Here is a 20,275-nt window from a genome sequence, read left to right on the forward strand (position 1 = left end):
ATTTCTGTGACTCAGTTCACTACCAAATGATATTAATATAAATAACTAGGATTCTTTTCAGTTTTGACACCATATCCCTCAAATCCTGCCTTTCAGACTCAAAAGTACTAACCTTTAGGCATTTAGGAAGGGAATCTAAGGGACCTAAGTTAAAGGCCTAGCTTGCACTTAACTCACTCTGTAAATTTGAGCAAAGCTATTTAAACATCTAGTCTTCAACTTGCTCTTCCATATAAAATAAAAGGCTTGGACTGGAGCTTTAAGGTCCCACCTGTTCTAAATTTTATAATCTTAAATTACTCCCTATTCCATCTCCCCCCACCTCATCCTGATGACAGGAGTCTGGGCTCTAAATCTAAATCTATTGAGACCTCTGCAAGTTCCTTAAATCAAGCTGGAGACAAGAGGTCAAGGCCAGAGTTCAGGATCTTAGGATGAAACCATAATTTAAGACCATCTAACTTCCCTTATTACACTATCTTCATCAAATCACTTTCAAAAAGTTCCTTTAAGAGATATTTATCACAACCCTACTTTCTCTGGGGCCTAAATTAGGAAGGAAACAGGAATAAAAACTAATTTCTTCCACTCTGTCTAGCAAAGGAGAGAACAGAGATCAAAATCACTGTAATAAGAGATTTAGAACAGGGAATCATGCTGGTCCTTCCCCATCCATTTGCTTACTCCACAGGCTGTACATAGCTTTCCAGGATTACAGGGATTTCCTCCACCTTCATCCCCAAATTTACCCCTTAGATCCCCAGTTCTGCAATTGGGCAGTACCGATAGATGCTGCAGGAAGATTAAGAACTACAACAGTTGATGGGAATGGACATGTGGAGCTGTAAAAATGGGGAGCTCTTAAAGGAGTATTTCTGAAGACAAGACTCATTTCCATGAGACAAGAGGGTGACAGAACTGGAAGCAGAAGAGAGAATACCAAGTCAGTCTTCCATAAGCACAGCTGAAGTGCTGACAAAAACTAGTGTGATTAAGCACCTCCTATGTTGAGACACTTTACATTATGCTTTACAATGTTTCATTTGATTTTCACAAGAGGTAGATGCTCTCATTATCCCCGTTTTATAATTGAAGAAACTGAGGCAAACAGAGTTTAGGGGACTTGCCCAGGGTGGCACAGTTAGTGCCTTAGGCAGGTCCACCTAATGTTCTACTTAATGGCCTCATAGCTCTGGAAGCCTTTTCCTACCTCTTCAGAGAAAGTACCTTCGGGGTTAGTCAGTCATGGGCATCTCTGGTGAGCAGCACTAGAAGAGGAACTAAGGCAGTTCAGTGCAAACAGGTGCGAGGTATATTTGTGAGGAGTTAGGAACTGGAAGAAAAACTGCAAGCCTCCAAGACATGCACCAAGGAGTCAAGATATTTGCAGTGGGAGCGCCATCTAGTGTGTGCTGTTAGTCTGGGGAGAGACACTGATATAGGTACTAATTTTAGCCCATACATGGGCTCTTTGTTTTAAACTGTAAATAAACTTTTAATTTCTGATTTGGGCTCATTTAAGGGGAATTGATGGCAATACACTGGTTTGACTCAAGTTCTTTAAAAAAAAAGGGGTGGCACTAAATAAGTAGTGATTGTCAGACATGGCTACTGTTAATTTATTTTGCTCAGTAATTTGCTTGACAATATTTATTTGTACCTCTATTGGTGGCAGAGCAGGAAAATAACCTATGTCATTAGAAAGTAGTGTTAAATTAGCAATAAAACACTTGTGCAGGAAGGATTTGAGGGGAAGACCAGACTGGAAAGACAGTAGCTAGGGCCTCCTGCAAGTTACCACTTGAGTAGATCTAAGGGCAAACAAGGGTCTGCAGGACCTTGAAGAATGTATCCCTTGAAATCAAGAATGAGGATGCCCTGAATGAACAGAACTAGTTGAACTTGCTCAAATAGGGACCCAAGAGACATCATGCTATTGGATGTAAAACAGGAAATTGGAGCTAGGAAAAAACCTCAGTAATCTCTGGTCTGATTAACTGAACAGAAATGCCCTCTCTGGTGGTGGAAAACTCACAACCTCTGAGGTAGTCTGTATCTAAATCATCTTCCACAGTAGCACTTCAAATACTTTTAAGACCATGTAACCATGTATTCCACCCCACCCCACCCCCAGCAATTAGCACCAAGGAATACTGGGAAAGGATGTTTGAGAAAATTAGACCACTATTTCTTCACTTTCTAAGTCTACAAAGGGGGTTCATTTTTACTTTAAGTTCTAAAAGAAATTTACCATTGTCTTCAATTATGAATGTTAGCAATACCAGTGACTTTGTCACCAACAGAAATAGTTGCAGATATCTGGAAAAAGAAAGTCTAGAGTTTGAATCCAGCATTAAACATTTGTTACCTAGGTGACTCTGGGGAAATTATTTGACCCCACTGTGACTCAGGTTTTCTCATCTGTAAAACATGAATAAAACAGACATCTACTTCCCAGTATTGTGAGGCACTGAAGTGTTTTGCGAGCTTTAAAGGGCTATATGAAAGCTATTATTTTAGTTTGAAATTTATATGTTCATCATTACTTCAAAATTACTATATTAGACCTGCTAGATATATTACTACTGCAATTTAAAAAACTTTAGATAATTGTATTTAAATATAATTTTCTTTCTTGTAATGTTTTTAATTTTATGTATTTAAGAGTATTATTCTGAGAAGGGATCCACAGGCATCACCAGAATTCCAAAGGGATCCAGTGACACAAAAAGTGTTAAGAACATCTGATCTAATCCAACATTCTTATTTTCTAAATGAAGAATCTAGGAGACAAAGAAGTAAATTTGCCTAACATACAAGAAAATGGGAGGGGAAAAAAAAAACCCTGGAAAATGAACTGAGGCCCAGTGTTCTTTGTACCACATAGATGCTCAGATGTAATTTCTAGTTGGTCATTCTTTTTTCACATACTCTAGCTTTTCATAGCTCTTCCTAAAATGTGGTGCTTCAGAATACCACACTCGAGATGTGGTATGAGCAGAAAAGAGAACAGTGGGATTTAGGATATTTCACTTCTATTTATATGCAGCCTAAGGTCCCATTAGCTATTTTAACTGCCTCTCATACATGGACTCCTAGAACTTCAATCCACTAAATTTCCATGTCTTTTCCCACATGAATGACTGTCTTATACTGTCTTTTGTTTAAACCAAAAGATGCAAAACTTCACAACTGATTTTGGCAGAGACCCCAAACTGCCCAGATACTGGAAACTTCAAATTAGATCCTTTTGGGATTTCCCCAATCCCAGGATTTTCCCCACTTTCTTTGGAAAATATCAGCTTAATTTTAAGCTTGTGGTGACAAGTGGGAATGATTTATCTTCCAACTCCCCCCATTCACTATCCACACAGGAATGAATATCCAAGCCCTGTCTCACATGTAGAAGGAAAAAAAGGGAAGCCTATTTCACAATACAGATTACTTGTGTGGAGGTAATGTGGAACTTCTGTGGTTGGAACCTGCATCATAGCTGTTGTGCGAAGCTTAGTCATTACAAAGTGCTGGGAACACAGTAAACAACCTAATGATACCTTGATCTGTAACAAATCTGGGAGTCAAATCTTTTATAAAGTAAGCTTCCCCCCCCCCCCTAAAATCACACCAAAACAATTTCTATCAGAACCAGAAGAGCCCTTAGAAATTTAGCAGGTGAGAAAGTGTGAAATTATATAGACATGATAGTCCTTTCTGATGAAGAGGCTAAGATATTTTAGAAAATGGTTAAGAGCTAGTATGTGGTACATATATTGCTTAAACATTAATTAACCACATATATCTATAATCAACACTCAAACAAAACCCATTTTTTCAAATCAGGAAAAATAAAGCAAAAATGAGAAAGTTACTTGCCTGGAGTCACAACACACCCGCAAGTTGCTTTGTGATAAAAACTCAACTCAGGGTTCTTACTCTGCAGTCCAAGTTTGCTTGTTTATTTTTTCGCTAACTTCATTTCAGTAAAACTGATTTCCTTTGTAATGTATTTCATTTTATTTAAAACATTATTCAGAGGGATCCAAGGACTGCTAAAGAAGTTCAAAGAACTCCTGGTTGAGATTAATTCTCTTATTTTACAGAAGAAACAAGGCCTTTGAAAAGTGAAGTGATTCACATATCCATTCAAACAGTCCATCAATGACTAATGAATTAGGATCACAATTTCAAAGGAGACAATCCTAGATTCAAAATCCCACATGCCTCTGCACAGTTGAGGTAAACTGATTCAGCCTGTAATTAAATTAGGCAATCTGTTATTTCAGCTACTTGAATAATACTTTTTGCTTTTCCTTTTCTCAAACTATTCCAGGGCCTGCTGTTCTTTCATCAACATGCAATGGAAGAAACAATATATGGAGCAGAGTTCTCTTTTGCAAGTTCAGGATACCTCAGTAAAAGCTTGATGCCTGAAGAGGGCAAGGGCAAACAGATAATGCTTTTGGGTGCTGTTAACAGTGAGAAATTGGGCCTAAAATTGTATTGACGTAATGGTCCTTTCTGACGAAGAGGCCAAGGTGTTTTAAAAAATGGTTAGGAGCTAGCATGTGTGGTACAAATATTGCTTAAACATTAACCACATTTATCTATGACTGGAATACTCAAAAGATGCATCTTTTCGTCAGTATAATTACTGCATTTACTCCTTAAAAGTCTGTATTTCCTGAGTTGCTATGGGCAAAAAGTTACCTGGTAGTAAGCCTTCTAGTGATGAACCTTCTGCAGTTAGGAATACTAATTGGGAGCCCTTCCAGCTTTGTTGGGACTTACTTACCTGTTAGAATGTTTTCTGTTGGTATAGTCTTCAAGCACCCAGGATCACCTCTGTACAAGGAAATAAGATGTGGAGATAGAACTATTTGGGGATTCAAAAGTAAAATACATTAAGCAGAATTAAGTTTAAAAAAAGGCAGAGCCTATTTATTGGCTATTGTTTCTTCTTCCAATCTTACTTCAAATACCTTTTACAGTTACTATATAATTCATCCTCCCCAAAGTCCTATTCTGATTCTTATGTGGTATGGAGATAATTAAATTGTTGAAGGTCATTCCAGCAGAGCAAGGTATGGTAGGCTCCACTAAGATGAAAAACTTCAAGGAGCTTACCCAAGTACCAAACTGCTAAAATGCAGAGATCATTACCAGAGGACTGGTCATCAATGATCATTTTTGCCCATAGCAATTCAACTACACCTTGAATGGCATGCATGTGGACAGTAACCACCCTGATAAAATGATGGCTCTTCTGAATATTGCATTTTTTTTCTTTAAAAGTCTATAGGGAGGGGTGGCTAGGTGGTGTAGTGGATAAAGCACTGGCCCTGGAGTCAGGAGTACCTGAGTTCAAATCCAGCCTCAAACACTTAATAATTACCTAGCTATGTGGCCCTGGGCAAGCCACTTAACCCCATTTGCCTTGCAAAAAAAAAAGTCTATAGACAGTTTTGCTTTTTTCATTCCTTCTCTGTCTAAACATGTGAACCTTACACTTCATAGCAGAGTAGTTTTCAAAAGGGGTATATGAATTTAAATGACAAAAACTCCATCTTTATTCCACTAACTTTTGGTTTACCTAATAATCCTAAGTATTTTTAGTTACACATTTTAAAACTTAGGTTTCACATCAAAATATCAAAAGGATTCACAACTCAAGGTTAAGAAACTGCTCTAGAGGCATACTTGGTAAATTAAAACTTATAAAATGTGGAATATTGAATCCAAAATGCCATCAATCATTAAATGTTTTTTATATTGGTTTAAGTGTATAAATATTTGACCTATTGTAACCCAATCATCTTCCTGATGATAAATTTGAGGGGTAGCTGTTTTGATTTCCACTAACAAAAAAATATCAAGGTCCCAGGTACTTCAATGTATAAATTGTCAATGGGAAAAGCTCAGATTCAATCATATAATTTTCTTTCCCAAGGCCACTGCTACAAGAAGAAAAACAAGGGTACTAGGCAAAGCAGCAAGTTTTATAACTATTCTCAGAAAGTCAAGGCAAGTGCTAAGAGGTTGGTCCTAGACAGTGAATTCTCCCCAGTTGAGATTATAACCAAACTCATCTCAAAAAAAACCCAAAACCACAAAATTAAATTCCTTTGTAGAAACATGTTCCCATTCTAGCAGACAGCATTCATTGATCATTGCAAGGAAAAGAAACAGAAGGGTATGGAAGGTAGGGGTTAAGTTCAGGTTTTAATTTGATATATGGCAGGGGCAGAGGAGAGGGAGTGAAGTTCCAGTTTTCATTTGAATACATGCTAGGTGCTAACTTATATACATAACCACACCCCATCAAAGAACTCTTAGAGAGAAATGAGGTTTATTATTACTGGGAATGATTCAAAGCAGATGAAACTTCTTGAAGGCACTGGTTCAGTAGGGAACATCTTTTATGGGTTGTCCAAGGATTTAAAGATGAAAGGTCCTTGGAGATGAACTTACTAAATTCTTTCATTTGAAGTTTGTTTTGAAAGTGAGGAAAGGGCTATGATTTTTCCAAAGGCCATCTGGATGGACGAAGAGCTAAGATACAAACTCATTTATCTGAATCCAAATCCAGGGGTCTATCCCACCACTGAGCTGTTATCTAATTAGCTCCCCAGCCCCAGGAAAGAACACATCTACCACTTCTCAGCCCCTTCCCTCCCAGACAGAAGGATCCATTGCTACTTGTACACTTTGTTATAAAACATTTAATGTTAACCTACAATACAATGTAAACTTTATGAAAAAAATTTTAAGTACACTAGATTTATTCAGTAAATGACCACATAACTATTCAGGTGCAGTATAGGTAGGGTCATTACATCCTTTTCAGGATAGGTTTCCCATTGCTGCATTCCTCACAAGTCTTTAATAATAATAATAATAATAAAAAAGTATAAGTGGGGCCCCTTGTTTGAGCACAAGTTGGCAACACTCCATTCCATTAATTCTGTATTAAGGGGTTTCAATCCCTGCTTGGTCACTTTCTGCAGCTTTTTCTTGGGCCTTGGCACCATTTGCAATATTCACGACTGCTCAGTTGAAGATTCCAAGTTCTTTTTAGGGGTTCTTGCATTTGTTGGGTGTTTTGTATTTTTTTTTTGTAAAAGACCTCTGCTTTCATCTCACAAATTTCTAACCAGGTTCAAACAAGGGGAGACAAAGAAAAATCTGCTGCAGACATTCTGCAGATATGAAAGGAAAGACTTGGAGGACTGAATGTTAGGTTGCACAAATCCAATAGATTTCAATTCGGGTATCTCTGCTTGGTTACGTTCCAATGGTTGTGGGTGGTTCGGCTGAATCAGCAACCTCAAAACTGGGAGTACTTTAGACCTGAATTGAACTTCATTCTCCTCCCCTCAGCTGTTGAATATGACTCTTGTAAATAACTGCTCAAAGATCCCAGAGATTATGTGGACAGTGTTCAGCATTCTCTTGTAGGCTTCACTGAGCATCTCACCACCATCACCCTTATACCCCAAGTTCCACTTTAATAATATTGTATTGGCATCAGGTGCAAAACTCAAGGGAAGAAGACTAACCTAGAAACAAGAAAAACAAGAAGTGACCCCCAATTAGAGGTTGTCTGAAAAGGAAGGAGAATGGGTTCAGGTAGTCTCCTTAAGCTAAAAACAAAATAGGCAAGGTGTTCCCAAAGGTAGTGAGACTCTAAAAAATCCCAGTCTCCAATCCAATCACAGAGTTAACAGAAAGCAAAAGACACAGGAAGGGGGCATTTTAAATGAAGTCAGAGATTTAATAAAGAATTAGGGGAAAAAAGACTGAAAAAAATGAGATCAAATGAGCTCCATTTTTGTGTAACACTATACTCTGAAAAACATTAGAATTTATTAAGGTATTTACTAACCTTCCATATCTGCTGAGAGGTAACCAGTATGCTCTAAGCAGGGAGGTTAGCTCAGGATTAAATTGAAAATTATCTCCTATCTAATCTGACATTAACAGACTTCATACAGGGTTGAATGAAGAATTTTGTTTATGTTTCTAAAATCACTGTGAAGTTTTTAAGATATATGCTTGTGGTTTGTTTTCTTTTAATCCAGTCCTGAAATAATAGGAAACTAGGTTGGAAATTAATGTAAGTCCAGAGAAAATTTTTTAACTCTACCAGAGTTGCTAATCTGGTTGCATATGCCAAAGCCAGTAAGATATTCACAGAACTCCTGGTGACTCTTCAGTGGTCCCATACTCTGCCCCCACTGGTGCCATCCCTGATGAGAAGGATGAATTGAACACTGATAATGTGGAGCATAAAATAGCTGCCTTAAATTAAAGTTAAATAAGAGATGCAGCCTCTGGAGTCTGTAGGTCCAACAAATTAAGTTCTATCTTAATCTGCATACCTTGGCCCCACAGAACGTTGAGGCCTGCAGTCTCAGTAGGTTGCATCTCTACCCCCAGTAGCCATTAATTTCACTATAGAACATTTTGGGTTCCCCATGAGCTCACACTGGTCTCAGTGCCCTAAATTGGATACTATCATTAACTCAACCCTGGGCAAGAGGTATGAATTCAGGTATTAACAGTCTGTTAATCTCTGGGATCAAGGGTCCTATCACTTCAGTACAACACTCAGAGGACAAAAATAAAATTTCTTGCCTCAAGCAAGCATCTACAGGAGAAACAAACATGCCTTCCACTTTAGGCATATAATTCCTGCCCAGGTTCCCTTCAAGGCCTTTATTTCTTTTGTACTTAAAAATAAAAATAAAGTTACACTGCAACACACACACAAACAGGGTAATTCCTGTTTCACTCTAGGCTCAACCCTGTAACCGTAAATCTCTGGGGAGAAAGGAGTGGAGTAGAGAATGGGGTAGGAGAAAGTAGGAGTGAGGATTCCTGTAAGAGAACAGGAAAGGAAAGCTAACATCTTTTGAATCCAATTCCAAACTAACCATCTGATTGAGACCTCTGAAAAAGCTACACTTGTGTGTAATCGTTTTGTGTGTGGTATTATAACATAGATCCTGAGTGAGCTGAGTTCACCCACTGATACACACTCAACAGTGTATGCATGGGAGTAGGCTCTAAGTTCAAGAACTTAGACTACAACAGCCCCTCTGGAGAACTGTGGAGGACAAGAGTGGGCATCAACACAAACCAATCCACAGAGCCTTTAATACACTATGTAGGCTAAGAAACCCAGGGCAAAAATTTATCTAAGAAAGATTGGCTCTTCAGCAAATAAAATTAAGGGAAAAAAAAATATCACCCCCATTCCTTTGGTCAATACAAAGCAACAGAAAAAAAAGATTTGTATACAGTGGGAAATTGAAGAAACATCTGTGTGTCCCTTTTCTTCCCTTAATCTCCTCTCCATAGAGGCTAGAGGAGCAATTCTTCAGTAGACATTGGGATGTTGGTGGTTTTATTATTTTTCTATAAAAGCTATAAAGAATGAGAACAGGTTGAGGGAGTGTCCCATTCCATCAAAAGGGTTATGGGTTGATCAGAAGAGGCATTTTCTCTTGTATCCCTCCCTGTGAATGGAAAGCAAGGGCTCGGTACACAGGCAGGAGGGAAGCAGAGGGATTGTAGAATAGATGCACTTGCTGGTTCCCTCTCTCATGAACCACACAGGTTGTGGTTGATACAGGCAGCACGGTTTCTGATCCCCAGTCCCCCCACCCCTGCCCTCTTAGGATGCAGCAGTCTTATAAAAAAAATATTGTATTATAATAATAATATGAATTTCTCTTTTTTTCATTTTGTTTTCTTTTGGGAAATAGAGGGAGTGGGGTTGAGGGCAAAATCGTCAATCGTCTGTGAGGTCCTGAACAAAAAGCACTTCCGTCTGGCTGAGTCCAGCCTCCTGCAGCGTGGGAGGGTTGGGCCATTCCTCTGAGGGAAGGCAGGGCAGCACCCGTCGGGGGAAGTTGGCCTCAATCTGAAACTTCTCAGGGCTTTCCTTCAAGGAGAACAAGAAGTCATGGATAACCTGCAATAAATACAAAGAAAAAGGGAGGGAGATGAGAGAAGCATGGATTATTTTCTTTCATTTATTCAAAAGTAGACATAGCAAAACATCTAATTACTTTGAAATATTAAGATCTTTCAGTTATGACTTCAAATATGCAACTAGGACCCTGGGTCCTAACCATGGCCATAACATGAATCTAGATTCCAAGTCTTTCAAGACAATTTTATAGGAAATTTACCATTTAAAACATGACATTAATTTATATAAATGCTGAAAGCAAAATGCTCCTCTAACAGCTGGTCTCAATATTTTTGGATTTATATACCAGTAGATATGGAAAGTCTCATAGATGGACAAAAACTAAAATTGGAGCCCCAGTACTTTACTCTAGGAGATTTTGATTAGTAATTGTTATAGAGAATGTTAAAATATAAATAAGTGAGTAACTCACCTCTACATCCCATTTCCTAGGGTTGTGTAATTCCAAATGTGAGAACACAAAAATATGCAAATTGCATGTGTACAATAAGCACATAATTTTTACAATATTTTAATATTATACAACATTATGATTTTTAAAGAACTTTCCTCAATAATCCCATGAGGTAAACAGTATAAGATCCCTACTTTAGAGATAATGAAAAAAGTTAAGCCTTGAGATTAACAGATTTTTTTTAAGTTTAAACAACACCTGAATTCAGTACTACTGGCCAACAGTCTCAAAAGTAGTGTGATAAAGCAGAATAATTCTCCTTAATGCCAAAGATGAGACAAAACCACATTCATTACTTTTTCCAAACCTTTACGGATTTTCATAAAATTTTCTACTTTTATATCCCCTGTAATAATAATCATTATTGTGGCTCACATTTCTAAGCTGTTTTTAAAAGTTCCAAATGGCTTTTCTCAGAAGAATGTAGAGAAAGTAAAATTCTTATTCCTACTTTGCAGATGAAGAAACTAAGGCTCAAAGAAAAGAAGTTATTTATCTGTGGATATTCATCTAGTAATTGTTAGTGTTGAGATTTAAACCCAGGTGCCAGACTCCAAGTCCAGAACTCTTTTCACTATAGCATACTATTTTACAAAGAAATTTCATAAGACTACCTGTCTTTAAGCAAGATTTCCCTTTATTTGACTTTCTTCTCTCAAATTTCAAATGGTATCCCCCAAGATTTAGTAAATAAATCTACAATTGTATTCTTCTTATTCATATGATTGCTTTATAGACTTTTTTTTTCTTAGGTTTTTGCTAGGCAATGGGGTTAAGTGGCTTGCCCAAGGCCACACAGCTAGGTAATTATTAAGTGTCTGAGACCAGATTTGAACCCAGGTACTCCTGACTTCAAGGCCGGTGCTTTATCCACTGCGCCACCTAGCCGACCCACACTTTATAGACTTCTAACATACTTATGCTTTCCTTCTCTATCCAGGATGAAAAAATGTTGGTTTTTAATCCATCCTCAAGTGGCAGTTTATATTCCCTGATTTTGATCATTTTGGGCATTTTTTTCTGTATATAACCGATTTCTATCATATTCTTAAAGCCTTTCCATCAGTTCACCCTATAGACATGGTTTTCATTATCCCTTAAAGTTTAGCATCCAAGGCATTCTTGAAGCTGTCATTTTCTTTCAGATTAGGGAAGACATTCTAGCTAGTCAGCTTGGTTCTATTAGGCAAGAATTGTAAATAAGACAGAATGGATGGGTAGGGGTAGAGTTCTCTTTTGCTCAAAGTATAGTAAGGAAAGTTATGTGTTAATATCCTCATTTGAAAAATGAGCTGGAGAAAGAAATGGCAAACCAAGAAAATTCCAACTGGGGTCATGGAGAATCAGATACAATGGTATCTTGAAGCTATGGGTCAAAAGATTAAGAATCAAGGAATAGAGTCATCAAGTCAATGTAGTAAGGAGCCCAGGCTTATAGGTTGGTTTGAGTATTGGATTTAGTAGAAAATAGGAGAGAAGAGGGGCAGCTAGGTGGTGTAGTAGATAAAGCACTGACCCTGAAGTCAGGAAGACTTAAATTCAAATCTGGACTCAAACAATTAATGCCTAGCTGTGTGACCTTGGGCAAGTCAACTTAACCCCATTGCCTTAAGTAAATAAAATTTAATAGAAGTCAGGCAACAAGATGTCAGAAGTGTTAGACAAGATAAGGAAAATCAAAGCAAACAACAGATGGAGTGGGTCATCGAGGAACAGTTTGCTACTCAAGTAGATAAATTATAAAATATTTTCATGCCTAAATTTCAAAATTTCCATAATCACTGGACACCAAAATTCATGCACAATTCCACCCCACCCCACTCCCCAACCAGGTGCCCAAACATTGTCTCATTATCTGTTCATGCTTGTTGGGGCACTATTCAAAGAATATTCATACCAGTATCAGCACAGGAAAACTCAGGTTTCCAAGATTATCAGGTCAGTACCTTTTCACTGACTTTACTAGTCAATGAAGAATCAGAGCTAGCTTTAATGGTTAAATATTCAGTATCTATCATAAAATTCTTCCTGTTCATCTATTTTGGCCAGTAGTTACAGAAGAGCTGATGGGTAAAGATTATCACTGAAGTATACAAGGAAGCAACCAGTACCAAGAGAGCATTCGTGGATACAAGATGAAGGGTTGAGACTTGAAGAATGAAAAGCCATTAGGTATGAAGGGTTGAGACTTGAAGAATGAAAAGCCATTAGGTATGAAGGGTTGAGACTTGAAGAATGAAAAGCCATTAGGTTTACCATTTTGCTGATTGCAAAAGGGAATAATCGTGTGATTCTCTAAATCCAGCAGGTAGAACAGAGCATTTAGAATCTTCACTTCTTCATAGATAAGGAAACAGACCTAGAGGGATTAAGTGACCTGGACAAAGGTCACATCTATAGTAAGTAGAAGAGCTGGGACTCAAATAGGTTAATTTCAAATCTAACACACTTTTCAATGTAACATGTCAAGATATTTATGTGATTCTCAACCAGGAACACTCCTTTGAGAGTCTGATATAGTTTACTTGTCTGTTTGCAAGAAGTTGTAGATGCTTTAAAAAGAGCCTGAAAGTCCATCTATGTTGTGTCTAGTTTGGTGAAGTGGCAGTTCAGTATAAGGTCATTTCTTGGGAGTATAGTGATATAGAAAATATGGGGGGGGGGGGGGTAAAAGCTGTAGTTTGTAGGGAGTTTAGTATTCTGAGTGAATGCAAGGACTTAAAAACCAAATTTTGTTCCTTGGACTGCAGATCAGCACAGTGAGCTTAAAAATTCTGATGGTATGATTATGTAGCAATTAAGTAATTTCTTCAAAAGGCAATTATAGTATGTCTATACTAGTCCAAATAAGAGCAATATGTTGTAAGAAAGAGTGAACTTTTTACTTCAGAATACAATCAAGAATAAAAAATGAAAGGAGAGACTAATTTGGAAATAAGATATGAAGGCAAGCCAAGGCAATGAAATTCTAAAAAAAAAGAGATGGATTATCTCAGTGGTTAAGGGGAGAACCAGGAAAAGGGATGAAATGGAGTTTTTTTTTTTCTCCTGGCCATTTTTTTAGAAAGGCAGCATTCTACAGATGGGAGAGGGACATGTTTATGATATTATTAATATCAATTCATTTCTACAGAACTTTGGACAAAATTGATTTCCTGCTTTACAGGTAAATAAACAGGTTTGGCAGGATGAAATGATTTGTCTGAAGTCCCACACTTTAGTTTTAGAACTGAAAATTAGTTCGGGTTTTTGACTACAAATCATGCTCTTTACATTATATCATTCTGCCCATTGCTATTGCCCATCTTAGTGAGAAAGATCAGTTCAGAGTAAATGGGGACTTGATAACATCACTAAACAGTCTAGGCATCAGGCTCTCAGGATCTTAGGCTGGGAAAAACCTGACACTTGCACATAGTGGTAATCATGTTGGATCTGTAGTTACTAGAAAATACAGATGATCATTATGTGCAAGATTTTAAACACCACCACCACATAACTGAAACTTATTTCAATTCCTAAATCCTTCTCAGATCTACCACACCCCTCCTTTCTCCCAGACACTTCCTCCCTTGGCTTCTGGGATAGTGCTTCCACCTAATTCTGTTTTTTTTAAATTAATTAATTTATTTTTATTTTTGTGCAAATGATGTTTTTTTATACATGACTAAAATATTCTTGTTTAAGAGAAAACATAATATACCCTCCCACCCACAATATAGACCCTCACGAGCAATAAAGTAAAAGAGAAAAAATTAAAATTAAATAATAATAATAATGGCGGTAGTCAGGTGACGCAGTAGACAGAGCGCCGGCCCTGGAGCCAGGCACACCTCAGCCCAAATCTGCCCCAGACACCCAACAATCACCCAGCTGTGTGATCCTGGGCAAGCCACCCCAATCCCATTGCCCTACAAAACCCCACAAAACCCAAAATAAAATAAAATAATAATAGTAGGGGCAGCCAGGCAGCGCAGCAGACAGAGCACCGGCCCTGGGATCAGGAGCACCCGGGTCCAAATCCAGCCTCAGACACCCAACAATCACTCAACTGTGTGGCCCCAGGCAAGCCACCCAACCCCCATCTGCCCTGCAAACCCTCCCCCTAGATGATGATGATAATAATAGTAATAATAGTAATAATAATAATAGTAATAATAAATGTGCTTCAGTCTGTGTTCCAAAACCTCCAACTCTGTCATGGGTGGATCACATTCTTTTTAAGTCAATCACAAAAACTACTTCCACATTTTTCCACCCTTGCCATTGCTGATCACAACTCCCTCCATTCATACTTTCCCACTGCCATATACTATAATTTCTCTCTCCTTTCACTCTGTCCCTCTTCTTAAATATGCTACAGGGTAGCTGAGTAGTGCAGCAGATAGCTCATCAGTCCTAGGGCCGAGAGGCCCCAAGCCCACATATCACCCCTTAGGCCCAGCAACCACCTGGTCCTGTGGTCCCAGACAGGCCATCCAATCCCAGCCCCTTGCAAGAAGTAAAAAAGAAAATGTGCTAAATCTGCCCACTCTCCCCCAAGATCCACCCTCTCTTCCATCACTCACATCCCCCCCTTCCCCCTGTCCCCGTTCTCTCTTTCTTACTCTAGGTTTCTATACCCCATTGAGTATATATTCTATTTCCTCTCCTAGCCACCTCTGATGCCCCCTTCACCTTCCCCTCCCTCCATATCATTGCAATAGCTCATTGAAATAAAAAGAAATCTTATTATATGAAATATCTTAGCCTATTCCCTCTCCTTTCTCTTACTCCCATTACATTTCCCTTTTAGCACGGACTGCATTTTTACAATATATTATATCTTCAAATTCAGCTCTCTCCTGTGCTTCATCTATAAAAGCTCCTTCTACCTGCTCTATTAAATGAGAAGGTTCTTATGAGTATTATCAGTACCATTTTTCTATGCAAGAATACATGTAGTTCATCATCATTAAGTCCCTGATATTTTACCCTTCTCCTCCACTCTCTATACTTCACCTGAGTCCTGTATTTGAAGATCAAACTTTCTGTTCAGCTCTGGCCATTTCAACAGGAACACTTGAAATTCCCCTGGTTCACTGAAAGTCCATCTTTTTCCCTGGAAGAGGACATTCAGTTTTGCTGGGTAGTTGATTCTCGGTTGCATTCTGAGCTCTTTTGCCTTCCAGAATATTATATTCCAAGCCCTACAAGCCTTTAATGTAGTTGCTGCTAAGTCCTGTGTTATACTGACTGCAGTGCCATGATATTTGAATTGTGTCCTTCTAACTGCTTGCAATATTTTCTCTTTGACTTTGGAGTTCTGGAACTTGGCTATAATATTCCTGGGGGTTGTTTTTTTTTTTTTGGATCTCTTTCTTGGGGAGATCGATTGAGTCTTTCAATTTCTATTTTGCCCTCTGCTTTTAGGATATCAGGGCAATTTTCCTGTAGGAATTCTTTAAAAATGACGTCAAGGCTCTTTTCCTGATCATGACTTTCAAGTATCCCAATTTTTATATTATCTTTCCTGAATGTGTTTTCCAGATCAGTTGTTTTTTCACTGGGATGTTTCACATTTTCTTCTAATTCTCCATAACTTTTTGAACTGTTTCATCCATTTGGCTTAAGCTGGTTTTTAACATGTTATTTTCTTCATCATTTTTTTGGATCTCCTTGACTAAGCTGCTGACTTCATATCTGAGCCCAATTTCTGTTTTTCTGGCAGTCTTTAGATGCAGGAACTTGTACTTCCTCATCTTCAGACTGAGTATTTTGATCCTTGTTGGGATCATAAACAATGTATTTCTCAAAGGTGTTCCTCTTTTCTCTGCTTACTCATTTCTCCAGCCTGTGCCTGGTTTTGAGGTGTTTCCTGAGCTTTTGAGTAGTATTGGGACACCCCCCCCCCCCCAAGGATCTCCATGTGTGAGGCTTTGTCGCCCCTCCTGGTCTGCAAATGACCACAAGCACACCCGTCTGCCACAGGGCTGAAGGTGTGTGTGTGTGTGGGGGGGGTGTTGTTGCTGTTCTATGGGAGTCCTAGACTGTGATCAGAATCTAAATGTGGTTAGAGCCTCAGAGTCCTGTTCCAAGTACAGAGGACAGACCTCGGAAGTCTCTCTCCACTCCTACCCTTGGTATGCTCAGCACTCAGGGCTTAGTTGCCTGGGGACTCCTGCTTACAGGCTATGCCTGCTTCCAGTTCCTGGACTTGGGCTGCTGCAGCCATGCTGCTCGCTGAGTGCCCTGAAGGCTGGCTTCATGGGCTCGCTCTGGCAGAGGTCCCCCCCCCCCACTGATCTACCAAGTTGTGCCAAGTGCTCCCCGGGGTGTAAGTCAGGAAACTGCCCCTGCTGCCCTGAGCCGTGGCTCCCAAAACCCTGGGGCTGCCTCTGGGAAGCTGAAGTTCCATCACTCTGGCGGCCCTCCCTCCAACCCCATGAAGCGGAGCCTTTCTGCTATTTTCCAGGTTACCTTGGGCTGGAGAATTGCCTCATTGGATCCCTCTGTGGGTTCTGTCTCTCGAAAATTTAGTTAGAGTCCTTATTTTATAAGTTTGGAAATATCAGAGAAAGAGCACCTAAGAGAGGATCTTCTCCCGTCACCATCTTGGTTCTGCCCCTCTCCACCTAATTCTTCAACCACTACATGTCTGATCACTTCTTCATCCCCTTTGCTGGATCATAAACCAAGTTCCATTCAGTAAATGTAGACAACCTCCAAGACACTTTCTTCTCTCTCTAGATCTTTCTTTTGACAAACTTACCCCTTCTCAAAGGTTTAACTATCCTCCCTAAACAGATGATACCAACCTAAATCCACAAATACACACAAACACACACACACACACACACACACACAAAATCCTTCTCTCCCCTCTCCTTAGTGCTAATTTTGCGTTAACAATTGCCTACCAGACATTTCAAACTGAATGTCCCACAGTTAACTCAAAATGAAAATGTATAAAAGAAAACTCACCATAACTCACCCCACCCCTTTGCTAAATTTCCCTATTTCAGTTGAAGGGACTACCATCCTTCTAAGGACCCAAATTTATAACTCTTGAGTCATATCAAGCTCCTCAATATCCCTCATCTGACACAGTCAATCTATTTCCATAAGTGCCAAAATGATATCCTTCTAATGTCTAGGACTGAGCAAATAATTCCTCTAATTTTACAATCAAATACAAATTCATATATTTAGTGTTTAAACACTTTCAAAACCTGGCTTCAAACTATCTTTGCAGAGATGGATAGTATCTACCATTCACCTTATTGAATTCTATTTCTAGGCAAACTAACCTCACACATGACATCCTATTTCCTGTGACTATACCCAAATGATCTCCCATACTTGGAATGAACTACCCCTCACCTCCACTTTTTTAGAGTACTGTATTTTAATTATGAGTAGATTTCAGAAAAACTAAGACTAACAAGAACTGATGCTGAGCAAATGAGCAGAACTAGGAAAATATTACACACTTAAACAGTAATATTGTTTGTTGATCAACTTGATCAACCATGATACAACAATACAGTGACCAAAGATGATTCCAAAGACTTGTGAAAGAAAATCATCCACATCCGGAGAAAGAACAATGGAGATTGAATGCAAAACAAAGCTTTAAATTTTTAAAAGTATGTTGGGTTTTTTCCATTTGAATTTGATTCTTCTTTCATAAAATGATTAATATGGATCTTTATTTAGCATGATTATATATGTAGAATCTCTATTAGATTGCTTTCTGTCGGAGACAGAGGAGAGAAAAAAGGGAGAGAGAAAAATATACAACTCAAAATATTGCAAAAAATTATTATTGGGGAGGCTAGGTGTCGCAGTGGATAGAGCACCGGCCCTGGACTCAGGAGTACTTAAGTTCAAATCCAGCCTCAGAAACTTAATAATTGCCCAGCTGTGTGGCCTTGGGCAAGCCACTTAACCCCATTGCCTTGTAAAAACTAAAAACCAAAAAAAAAAAAAAATCATTATTGAAAACTACTGTTGCATGTAATTGGAAAATTATTAGAAAAAGAAAAAATTATCTTTTCATATTAATTGTGAAAAAATTAAATTTAAAAAAAGGATCCTTTTTTTGTTCCCTTCAAAGCTCAGTTCAGAAGCCTTTCCTCCTATCCTCATCTAGTGTCTCTTGCACTGAAATTTTCTTGTAAATACCTATGTGTAACTCTGATTATTACCCTCCTTGAGGGTAAGACTATCATTTTTGCTTTGTTTCACCAGTGCTCAGCATAGCACCTGGCACAGGTACTTTGTATATGCTTATTAGTTGACCATTTTCAGTCTCCCTCAATTCTTATCTAATCAACTATCAAATATCGATTTTATCTCCACATCACATGTTGTTTCTATTTCCTTTCCTCTACTCACACAATCTTTACCCTAATTTAGATTCTTATCATCTCACTCCTGGACTATTACAACAATCTCCAAATTAGTCTGCCTACCTCTAGTCTCTTCACAAAACTGCCATATTGCTATCCCTAAAACATGGATTCATTTCACTTCACACTCAAAAATTCTTCAATGGCTCCTCTATTATACCATTACTAAAAACACAAAATTCGAAACCTGGCATTTACAGTTCTCCACAATACAAGTTCTAACAGTTCATTTTTTTCCCCTTTATAATCAAATTGGCTCATGAGTGATTTCCCATTCAGGAAATTCTATCTCCTTCCTCCATGGCTCTATACAAGTATTCTATGTCTAAAATGCATTCTCTCTTCACTTTTACCTTGTAAAATCCCTGGTTTTCTTCAAGACTATTTGGGTATCACCTCCTACAGGAGGCCTTTCCTGATCTCTCTGGTCAGGAACACTTTCTTCTTTGAAACCACCCAGTATTTATTCTTTGTATAAAATGTTGTATTCCCCAGAAGAATGTAAGCACCTTGAGGGCAGGCAATTCTCCACTATCTTTAGTGTCCAGAGTCTTACACGGGATGATAAGTATCAGAAAGATGTTTGTTAACCTAAAGTGATCAATCCTCACATATTCATACGGCCATAAACAATATGTCAAAATATTTCCATCCACATTTCCTCCCAAATCACGTAGATATGGGAATATTTACAGGAGCTGGCTGGCTATTGAAGCTACCTTCTGTAGCCAGGATTAAGTTTTCATATGTCCTTAATTACTGGGTCATAATGGTGCTATAGATGAAAAATATTAAAAATATCTAGTGAGTACCAGATGGTACTCACAAGAACAATCTGTAGGGAATAACTGAGGGCTTGCTTCTCATATTTTAGCTTTTGGATAAAATTTGGATAAAATTAATGACTTGCAGATTCAGATACTGAAAAACAGTAAGATAGATGAATGATACAACTTTCAGTACATACTGAATTTGATGCTAGTTTACTTTGCTAATGCCCTATAAATATTTATGGTTTTTAGAGTCTGGTCATATAATTCCTAGATACTAGGCTTTTATGTAAGTGACTTCATATTTTTATGAGTTTCTTCTTTCTGCCAGTGACAATTTTTAGATGTGTGCATGTGCACATGCATGCGCGCGCACACACACACACACAGGCACGATAAAGAACATGGGAAGAATGTCACATTTAATCACAATTAACTAAGTAGAGATTATAGCTGAGAAGTAGCTGTTTGTTGAATGATAGAGGGCCACTTTGCTGGGTAGGAATGTGTGAAAATAAAAGAAGCAAGTGATGGGGTTAATGTACAAAGCTGAAATCCAAAACTTATGAGAATCAAAGGGAAAATTCATCTTCTGAAAGAAAGCAAAACCAATAATGCAGGATTATGGGAAAGTAACTTCCTCAAGTCAGTTCATGGCCCC

General features: G+C 38.4%; 1 protein-coding gene across 3 annotated transcripts in view; it reads right to left on the minus strand.

The window, feature by feature from the left end:
* Positions 1–206: 206 nt before the first annotated feature.
* Positions 207–20,275, minus strand: part of FAF2 (Fas associated factor family member 2) — a 104,491-nt gene continuing 84,422 nt past the window's right edge. The window contains exon 11 of one of the 3 annotated variants that reach the window (XM_074212329.1): positions 207–9,976. In XM_074212329.1, the coding sequence (XP_074068430.1) occupies positions 9,794–9,976 (183 nt within the window). In that variant the 3' untranslated portion in view covers positions 207–9,793. The remainder of the gene's footprint in view (positions 9,977–20,275) is intronic. The other 2 variants (XM_074212327.1, XM_074212328.1) reach the window with 2 other exon arrangements.

Source organism: Macrotis lagotis, chromosome 1 (genome assembly GCF_037893015.1).
Source record: "Macrotis lagotis isolate mMagLag1 chromosome 1, bilby.v1.9.chrom.fasta, whole genome shotgun sequence".
Classification (NCBI taxonomy): Eukaryota; Metazoa; Chordata; class Mammalia; order Peramelemorphia; family Peramelidae; genus Macrotis; species Macrotis lagotis.